Source organism: Peromyscus californicus, unplaced genomic scaffold, assembly GCF_007827085.1.
Source record: "Peromyscus californicus insignis strain IS unplaced genomic scaffold, ASM782708v3 Scaffold_14__1_contigs__length_90479793_seg_2, whole genome shotgun sequence".
NCBI lineage: Eukaryota > Metazoa > Chordata > Mammalia > Rodentia > Cricetidae > Peromyscus > Peromyscus californicus.
This window is the reverse complement of record NW_026294436.1, coordinates 58,948,593-58,958,881: the sequence shown is the minus strand read 5'-3', so window position 1 is coordinate 58,958,881 and position 10,289 is coordinate 58,948,593. Positions and strand designations below refer to the sequence as shown.

At 36.0% G+C, this 10,289-nt stretch overlaps 1 protein-coding gene across 1 annotated transcript; it reads left to right on the top strand.

The window, feature by feature from the left end:
• The first annotated feature begins 355 nt into the window (after positions 1 to 355).
• On the top strand, positions 356 to 9,476 carry LOC128109330 (interferon-activable protein 204-like). Its single transcript, XM_052736524.1, has 6 exons — positions 356 to 623; positions 1,550 to 1,662; positions 2,160 to 2,322; positions 5,295 to 5,713; positions 7,093 to 7,284; positions 9,441 to 9,476. The coding sequence occupies exons 1-6, from the start codon at positions 356 to 358 to the stop codon at positions 9,474 to 9,476; spliced, it is 1,191 nt and encodes a 396-aa protein (XP_052592484.1).
• Positions 9,477 to 10,289: the final 813 nt, after the last annotated feature.

Sequence of the window (10,289 nt, the reverse complement as noted above, 5' to 3'; positions counted from 1 at the left end):
GTAACAAAGGAAAAAGGATCCAGCGTATTAACACTCATAGCCCAGACTCTAAACACTGCAACAATTACTGATTCCAACTATTTTCTTCCACCACAACTGCCACTGGTCTAAGTCACCTAACATGGCTAAAATGTAAGAATATCCTAGACTTGTTTATTAATACAGAAGTTCTACATCCAGTCTTCACAGTGGCACAGCTATTATTTAACTCAATTTTTCTCTCACATGCAATTATGGACATCATAATTGCAGTCATTCACTCACACAGAAATATGCTTGTGTTGGAATTGTCTGTATATGTCTGTAATCCTATGTCCATTTTCATCTTTTAGGATTGTCCATAATTGTAGAGATAATGAGTGAATACAAGACAATTGTTCTTCAACAAGGATTAGAGGATGTGGCTGTGGATGACTACCAGTTTAGGAAAATCAAGTCCTTACTAAGACAAGAACTAAAGCTAACAAAAAAGATGCAAGATGATTATGACAGAATTCAGTTGGCTGACCTGATGGAGGACACATTCCCAGAAGATGCTGGACTGGAAAAACTGATAGAAGTGTGTCAAAGCATTAAAGGACTTGAAAACCTTGCTAAAAAACTTGAAACAGAGAGAGCAAAAGGTAACATGGGAACACCTTGGACACTCATCCCTTTTCTTCCCTCCCTAAACTCTCTGGCTCCCTGCAGTGATCAGAGCTGATATGTCGCTTTACCACTGTGTACCTTAGACATTATGGGGGTTGAAGCATTTCAGATGTCAACAAGTTGATTTCAAGAAACGCTTTCTCACAAAGAAATATGGTATATTTCAGGATAAACTTCTTTTACATTGGAGGTAAATAAAATAAAAAGCAGTTGTTGAGATAGATTAGAATACCCAACATGGTAGTAAAACCATAAAATGATAAAGTGAACAATGAAAAAAATCACTTAAAGCATATAAATAGAGTACATTTAATACTCAATTAACAATCTTCCCAATCATTAATATCTTTTCTGCTAACAAATATTATCTAATACTTAAGTACAAGTCTGCATCTTTCAGATGTGAAGAAGCTTCTCTTTATAAAGTCACTGAATTAAAAAAGTATTAGATATATGGGTACACAACTCTGACCCCAGCATTTAGCATAATGAAGATCTGAAACTGAAGTTTACATTGCACAAGTTTATATCAGATTTCCTTTCATTGCTTTCTATTATTTGAGAGTATTATACACAAAACATGACTAGTCAGTGTGATAAAAATTCGGATTTTTTGGAGAATGAGAATGAGAAAAGCTTAGCTGATGGACATGGGTTCAGGGACAGGAAGTATTTTCTCATTTTAGAGGGGACAAGTAAAAAAAAAAATCAAGCAGTGGAGACTGTGTCTAAGGCTGTGCCTTTAGTGGTGTGCCCCCATAGTAAACTAATAGAATAAACATAGATATGAATGCAATGGAGAGAAAATGGCAGGAAAACTAGATGGTTCCAAGTCCTCTGTTTTGGTTTATTGGGCTCTTTCTTCATGCATTTGTTGTGATAAAAATTATACCCATTCTAGTAAAAGGAAAATCCCCACTGAGAAAAAGGAAGCAAGAAGCAGGCTCTGATACACCCACATCGACTACCAGCAACACCGTAGCATCTGATGGAGGGGAGACTCCCACAACTCAGGTGAGCTTGAGGAACAGCTGCGGGCTGGCAGTCCACAGAGGGGTCAGCCGTGCCTTTTCCCTACTCTGTCCATCAAGGACTCATTGCTTTATTAGTTTGTCTTCAAGCTTTATTGAAACTCACGGTAAGTGGTCACGCAGCATTAATATGTGTTCACTTCTATTAGAAAGCTGTGTACTTGAAAATCACGTAGAACAATGGTGTTCATGTTTACACAAACCAACTTTTCAAATTCAAATTCAATTATGTCCTACCATAGAGGTAATGTCAGAAAAATTGTGTATATAACCCTTTCCTTTCTCTTTGTTTAATGAAACAGCTGATGCCCACATTTTATGACTATTTATAATTATATCTTAGACCTAGGTAAAAGGTGAGTGTTATTCCTTCAAGTTCCCAACATATTCAGGCATAATAAATCTACTACCTAATAATGAAGACACATTCTGTTCACTTGATACTGAGACTCATTAACAGGCCAATGGATATACTTTCAGAAAAGAAAAAGTATTAATAGAGAAAAGGCTGGAGTGAAAAAGACCAAGCAGTCTGAGGAGCCAGATCACCCTCCCTGTCCTGAGGAAGTCACAGCCAGATGCCAGTCCCCAGAGCTGCAGACCTCATCTTTGGCTTCATCCAACACTTCTTTGGCTAAGGTACAGGTTTTCTGTCTCACTTTTATTTCTTCAATTCAAACATCAGGATCAGATCTTGATGCTCTGACCATGTCATGCACTTGCCACTGAGATTTAATTAATTAGGAAAAACACAAGGACTGGATATGTTAGAAGTCAATCTCCATACAAAGGCAGAAACTTATAAAGACAGGTGATACAAATATAGAATTTGCTGCACCATAATAACCTTTTGTTGCTATGAAGACAGTGAATGAACATAACATTTCTTTTGACAATGAGGAGTTTCCTGGCTTGTGTTGATCCCAGGTAGGAAGGGAGAGGTGACGAGTCCAGATATACAAATGTCATAGCAATGAGTACTGTTTCCATAAGTTGGAACCTCTATCAGTCACTGCTAAAGAAGCTAAGAACCTGAGACTAGGTAGCCATGGGCCTGGGAGAAACCTACTACTATTATTCTGCTGAAGGAACATAGCAATAGCATATGACATACTGTTATATCTATAGAGCAGTGCCTCCTTCACCTCTCATCACAGAAGCTTCTTCTTGCCATAGTTGGGAATTAACACAGAGACCCACAACTGGCCAATGTGCAGACAGTGAAAGACTTACAGTATCCATTCCTCAATGGGTTTTCTTCATCAACTCCCTCTTGTCACAGCTCAGGGATTTATGTGGAAGGAGAGGATGAAAGATTTTAAGAGCCAGAGATGTTGCATGACTCCAAGGAAACAGTGTCTTTCAAACAGGACTAATGCACATATGAACTCATTCACTGGAGGCACACATTTAAATAGCACAGGTTCAAGCCACCTGGGGTCCCAAAAATGAGAGGAGGAAGTGAACATACAGTCCTACCCCTAACAAAGAAGCTATTTTCAGTTGATACCCACTAGCAAATGGCTTCTCCAATGGAGACTATCAACCATATTCTAGAACAGGCCCATGGCTGAGAGTAGTCGGCCAATATAAAAGGAGCTCCATGAGTTTTTGTTTTTGTTTTTGTTTTTTTTTGTAGGGGAGGTATTTTGTTTTACTTGGGAATTTTCTTTTCTGATTTTACTTTTTATGTTTTTATTTTATTTTTTGAGAGTGAGAGGAAGAACATGAAGTTAAATGGGGAGAGGAGAAGATCTGGGAGAGTTGGGGGAGAAGAATTATAATCAATACATAATGTATAAAAATTAAATAAAAGTAATAGAAAATACCAATTCTTGGAGAGAAGAAAAATGTAATGAAGGAAATTAAAGAATTTTTGGAAATATAGGAAAATATGACATTCACCAGAAACTGGGAGTGAAAAGAAGTGAGCTACAATCTATTATGTCATGTTTAAGTTTTTCAGGTCAGGATACTTTCATTTGGTCTTGTCAAATATTCCTTCAGTATCAAGTATCAATATTAATGTAATAACACATGAAAAATAGGATGATTGATGCCTCTAAGTTTTTCTGAGTTCTCATTGAAGGAAACAAATGATTTGTCACAGAGGGAAGACTAGAACATTTTCAGCATCCATTCTCTGGACTCTCCCTTTCCTCTCTCTATCCCTCCTTCTTTACCTCTCCCCCCTTCTTTTTCTCACTCAAGGAAATATAATCAGACAATTAAGCAATAAAAGAAGAAAGTTTATTCACCTCAAATCTTACCATTCAGATAATTTAAAGGGTTTTCTTTGTACTTCTCAGATACTTTTATAATTATGTGGAAAATTTTTCTAGTGTAACATCTCAAAATAGTTATTTATTATTTGATTTTCAAATTTAACGTATCAGGGCTCTCTTTCCAAGTCTCTAAGTTAAAATTCATATAATATTCAATGGTTACATCTGTGTTTCTGTTCCTTTTTTAAATAATTCATTTTAGATTGCTTATCTACTACTACAAGCTCAGTATCACTTTCAGTGATTATCCTTGAAATGTGTGCATTAAGGATCATTTTGTGGCCTTCTAAAAACCCACTCATTTATTTTATGCATGTCCTATAACTTTATTGATAATTTAAGTCTAGTCATTGCTACTTGTTTACTTATATACCCATCACTACCACTAATTATATTCCTTTTTTATTTTCATTTTGTACTAATTGGTTACACTGATTAAAAAAAACAGATCCAAATTAAATCTAATCAGTCATAGGTGATAATTGTTTGTTACATGATAGCTTGGATTATTTTCATTACCTTGGGCTTGTGAAACAATAACACTATCTCCTATTCTTCTATGAAGTTTATAGATTTTCATTGTTTTGCATACTCTGTCTTACAGTAAGACAATCTTTTCTTCAGTGAAATACTCTGTTAAAACCTACTGAACTCAGAACACTATGCAGAAAGCAGATTAGATGCCTGATAATATTTCTCTGGATTTGCAAATTTTTGCTCTTCAGGAAAACTCTTTATCCATGTATAAGGACATAGTTCCAACCAAAGTACCACTCTTGAGCCTATTTAAAAGTGATAACTGTGGGCCAGCTCATGTAGTTTTTGATCATTTAATTATAGCAGATTGGTTTCTCCTTAGAAAATATACTATAATTTGTACCCTCAGAATAACCCCAGATAGTTCTGTGTTAACTAAAGTCCTATGTCATCTTTATGGTTTGTATTTAACATTCTGTATTTTCAACAGTATTTAACTTTCCCCTTTTATATTCTTTGGACATAGAGCAAAGGATATATTAGAATTCATTATAATTTCACTTAAGTACATCATAAAATTGATCTCAAATCTTGTGCTGTGTTCATGCTGAATATCTTGCTTAGAATATTCCTCTGATTTTCAGTGAGTGTTCAAACTTCGGTTGCTGAAGCCCATTGCTTCCATTCATTGGCCTTTTGGTTAATGAAATAATTCCTCTTTAGTTTATCCACACTTCTACAAATACATATAAATTGTTAGGACTTATGTGGAGATTGTGATTTATCTTATGTAAAGGTTAATTTGTATTTACTGATAAACTTATATATTTATATTCCTGTGTTTTTTCAACCAAAAAAACACAGACCCAAAATCAGAGCATTGCCAGAGGTGCTGTTCTCCAAAAGGACGCCATGACAGTGATTGTGCTCAATGCAATAGACCCATTTGTATATGCGTCATCAGAACACGAAGTAAAAGAAATGTTTCATGCTACAGTGGCCACTGTGAATGAGTATTTCCATGTGAAAGTTTTCAACATCAACCTGAAAGAGAAGTTCACAAAAAAGAATGTCATAATAATCTCCAATTACTTCAAGTTCAAAGGAATCCTAGAGATAAATGAGGCTTCCTCTGTATTTGAAGCTGGTCCTGACCAGAAGATTGAAGTCTCCAACAGTCTTATCAGAAAAGCAAATAAACCTCCCCAGATTTCTGATTTTCACAAGTATGGCCCTGGAGCAGTGGTTTATGGGTTGTTTACATTACAGAAGGTAATGCCTGAAAATTTGTTTTCGTCTTTTTCTCCACCAACACCTGAACTCAAATACGATAACTTTCCAGTTGCTATAAAAATATTGTAACAGAAGTCTTTACCATGGCTGGGGATAACAGATGAAATCACTCCATATACTAAGGAATAAGAGTGGGTGACCTATTAACAACCTACTTCCTAAGATATCTCTTAAAGAGTTCCCTGAAAATGAATTACCAAGGGTCTTTATTTTACTAGTTAAAAAATACCTACCCTCAGCCACAGTGAGCAGGAATGGTGTAGGACATAGTTCATTGCCATGCCAACAGTCTCAGTTATTTTAAACTCCACTGCAACTATACAATACTCATTTTTTTCTTTCTATATACTTTGTTTCTATAGATGGACTGAATCAGGGTGATTAGTGATTGTGACAGGTATTTGGAATCATACATGATTGGCTGGCATCCTTCTAAATAAAAAACTACTCAATAGAATGAATCTTCTATCTCTATAGATAGTAGGTTTAATCATTCAATGTTGACTCTTGTATCTTAATTAACTATTTCTGAAGATCATAGCAATTGATAACTATTGTATGAAATGAACCTAGTTTTCTCATTTACAGAAGAAAATATACACAGACTTCTCATTGATGCATCAATGACCAAAATCAGGGTATTAGGATTCAGTATTTAAAATTGACAACCTTGGGGAACTCAGCAAATGTTTTATAAACTTGGCAACTTTAAGTCTGTTTAGTCCATCCTCTTTTAAAAAGACCCTGTAGTTTAAACCCATACTTTAAGACACATTCTTTAGACTATGCTTATGAACACAATTGAAAAGTTGAAGAGCAATAGCTTGAGAGAAACTCAATACAGTATGAATTGGGGACATTGACTTACTTGGACATGATACTGGAAAGAGGTAAGCAAATGGAGAGGGTCTAAATGAATAAATTACCGGAATCTTATCTGTTCTGTAGATTTTTTTAACCTATTTAATGAATGAACAGTGGGAGCAAATGGCCATTCATCCCTTTATAAGCAGAAGATAGAAAGATGGTTGCCCGAAGTTCTGATTCCTGAGATCAACCAGGGTGGTTTATGGAATCAAGACTGTTGAGGAATAGAATGGGGTGTAGTGAAAAACAGGAAGAACATTTATCGTCCTAAGATTTCCAGGCACAAATCTTCTAGATAACAAAAGTAAATCATTGCAATGATAAAAGACAATTCTTTGGGAAGACTTCAGTAAAGATACCTATATGCCTGTGTCTGGAACAGATTTCATATTTTCCTGTCATTTTTGTCACAAAATGTCTTTTTTTGAATTTATAACAATGTCTCTGAATGTGATAACTTTCAGGAAATGAATGTTAATTTTATTTTGCAGAAAAAAGTGAACCCAAAGAACACAATCTATGAAATAAAGGATGATGATAAAAATAATATAGAAGTTGTAGGGAATGGAAAATGGTACAACATCAGCTGTGAGGAAGGAGATAAATTTCAACTCTTCTGCTTTCAACTGAAAACAATTGACAAGCAACTGAAGTTGGTGTGTGGTGATCACAGTTTCATTAAGGTAGGAAGTAGACTGGGAATGGAGTTGTCAAAGTGGAAATTGATGCTTTCTTTAGGATTCTGAATATTGACTTTTCAGTGTATTACATAGATAATTCTATCTCTGGAGGAGAGAATTGAGATTATGCTCTTATACTCATTTCAATGGGGAAGATTGTCTTAATGGATATTGAAGAATTAATCCAAAGATTATTGTATATATTCTAAATAACCAGAAGTATGAAGAAGTTAGAATGATATGGAAATACATTTGAATAGAGATCAAGAGCAAGGGTTGTTAATAAGTCAGATGTGATTTGAATGCCAGCCTCAACCATTAAGAGTTGGCTAATTCTGGAGAAAGTTAAACTCTTAATCTGGATTTTAAGGGAAGAAATGCCTATATATTTAGGAGTTATCAGAGTGTTTAGCACATCATAAAAAATGAGTAGGTATTACTTTCTTAACTGGGTGAAGACACTAGAGAGATAGAGATATCTAAGAAATAGAAATGACATGAACACTGAAGAGGGATCAACACTATTAATTCTAGTACATATGCAAGATGACAACTCTAAGAACGGGAGACTAAATGGCTGTTTAAATGGTCAGATAAATGTAGCATTGTCAGAAATAAGGAAATAAGGACTATTCATGGTGGATAAGCTAAATACTGAAAGGTTTATGAGGATGAATGCTTGGTCACTTTGACACATTAGTAAAAAATATTTTGTATTGAAAATTTGTGTTGCACAGAAACTTGACTTGGAGGCAGAAATATTAGTTAGACACAACTATGTGCTATTATACACTTTCATATTAAGTATTTGCATTAAATATTGAGGAGCTTTGTAAGTTGCTTATGAAATCTTTGGCAGTTTGAATATCACCATAGACTTGTGCCACTAAAACATGCAAAGGCTATGGAGCATGATTTTAAAAACTAGGCAGCTGTTTTATCAAGACAAAACAGAAGCTATTTCATAATAGTACTAAGCAGGGAAAAAGATAAATGGGGCTTTGAGTAGTGGAGATGAGTAATGTTTAAGAAGAAAGACCCTCATTATTTTACAACCAGCATGGTAATGGTGGTAAGAGAGAAAATGGGTTCAAAGCACATCCAAATGTGATTCAGTGATTATCGTTAAGAAACAAGATAAATGGTGCTGCTACTAACACTGAGAACAAAGAACACCACCTAAGGGGTGGACGGATGTTCAGATTGATGTTGATGTTGAACCCCCTTTAGTAAATTCACATTTATACTAATAGAGAACACCTGCCAAATGCTCACTATGAGCTGGGACTTTAAACAGCAAAAGAGAGATAATAATAATTTCCATTTTGTAGATGATCAGAAATAGTCACTGACAAAGATAGTAAGTGGTGGAACTGAATTCTACCTATGCTACCTGGCACTGAATGCAGATTCTTAGACAAGATGAGTATGCAGATCAGTGATGGCAGTTATGGATCACAGGACAGTGAATGGACAGCCAGTGATAAACAATACTACAAATTAAGACAAACAAATGGAGAGGTCAAGATAAAATGTAAGGTAGAGGAAACATAGAGAAAATTTAAGGAGGAATAGGATCAACATAGTTCATGCCAGATAAAAATGATCATGGGACTCTCTTGTAATAACTCTATTAAAACCTTAGAGATGGTTTAAACAGAAGGTACACTCCAGATACAACAGTCAAAATGTAATTGCTACTACATTCTGACACAGGGATATACCCATTAGTTGTTTCATTTTCAAGAACACAAGAATCCATGAGGTTCAACTATATCTGATAACCTAGAGCAGTAGTACTGAGGAAAATCAGAATTTCATGTAGTTTTGTTTTGTTTTTCTACTCTAAACCATGCTATAGACAGGATAAACCGATACTTTTTACTTTTTCTTTTTTGTTATAATTCTCTGGCCCCAAATAAATTCATGTCGAGTGTGAAAAGTCATCCCTTCAAGGAATACATATTTGGAAAGGGATGCCTCAGAATAAGACAATGTAATGGAGAAGATGAAGCAGAGAAGATCAACAGCCTTTGAGAGGGCAAAAGTCATTTAAGCCCCTTGAGGGCTATAGGCAAAGATGGGTGACTGGAGAGATATAAACAGTGCTTTCGCTCAATTCCTAGAGTCTTATAGTATCTCTCACTGTCTCTTTCAAGGTCACCAAGGCTGGGAAAAAAAAGAACATCCACTGAGCATTCAAGCCCAAAAGATGAAGAAAGAAATGGCTACCCACAAGGTCAATCAAGTACTTTTCACAGTGGAGCTTTTAAAGTAGAGACACCAAGCATTTGGGAATAAACAACAGCTTTTGCAGCACATCCAAGCATTTAATAGTTTTGTTTTCTGACTTGTGATTATGTATTTTCATTTTCAAAATTTATTTTTTGTTTTGTTTAAATATTTTTATTTTATAATTAATTTAATTTTACATATCAGTCACGGATTCCCCTGTCCTCCCTCCACCCATCCCCAAGTCTTCCCCTTGAATCCACCTCCCATTCCCACTTCCTCCAAGGCAAAGTCTCCCCTGGGGAGTCAACTCAGCCTGGTAGATTCAGTTGAGGCAGGTCCAGTCCCCTCCTCCCTACACCAAGGCTGAGCAATGTGTCTCGGCACAGGCCCTAGGTTCCAAAAAGCCAGCTCATGCACCAAAGACAGGTCCTGGACCCACTGCCTGAGGGCCTCCTAAATAGTTCAAGCTAATCAACTGTCTCACTTACCCAGAGGGCCTGGTCTGTTTCCATGGGGGCTCCTCAGCTATTGGTTCACAGTTCATGTTTTTCTACTAGTTTGGCTATTTGTCTCTGTAATTTTTCCAACCATGGTCTCAATATCTCTTGCTCATAGAATCCCTCCTCTCCTGGACCTATACCTGGGGCATGACCATGGAATTCTGCATCTGCTTCCACCAATCACTGGATGAGAGTTCTACCATGACAGGGTGTTCAGCCGTCCGATCACCAGAGTAGGTCAACTTGGACTTTCTCTCAACCATTGCCAGTAGT

Coding starts and splice junctions, on each gene's coding strand:
- LOC128109330 (XM_052736524.1), top strand. CDS start 356: ATGAGTGAATACAAGACAATTGTTCTTCAACAAGGATTAGAGGATGTG. Junction 624..1,549: donor TGAAACAGAGAGAGCAAAAG/GTAACATGGGAA, acceptor TACCCATTCTAG/TAAAAGGAAAATCCCCACTG. Junction 2,323..5,294: donor CACTTCTTTGGCTAAGGTAC/AGGTTTTCTGTC, acceptor TTTTTTCAACCA/AAAAAACACAGACCCAAAAT.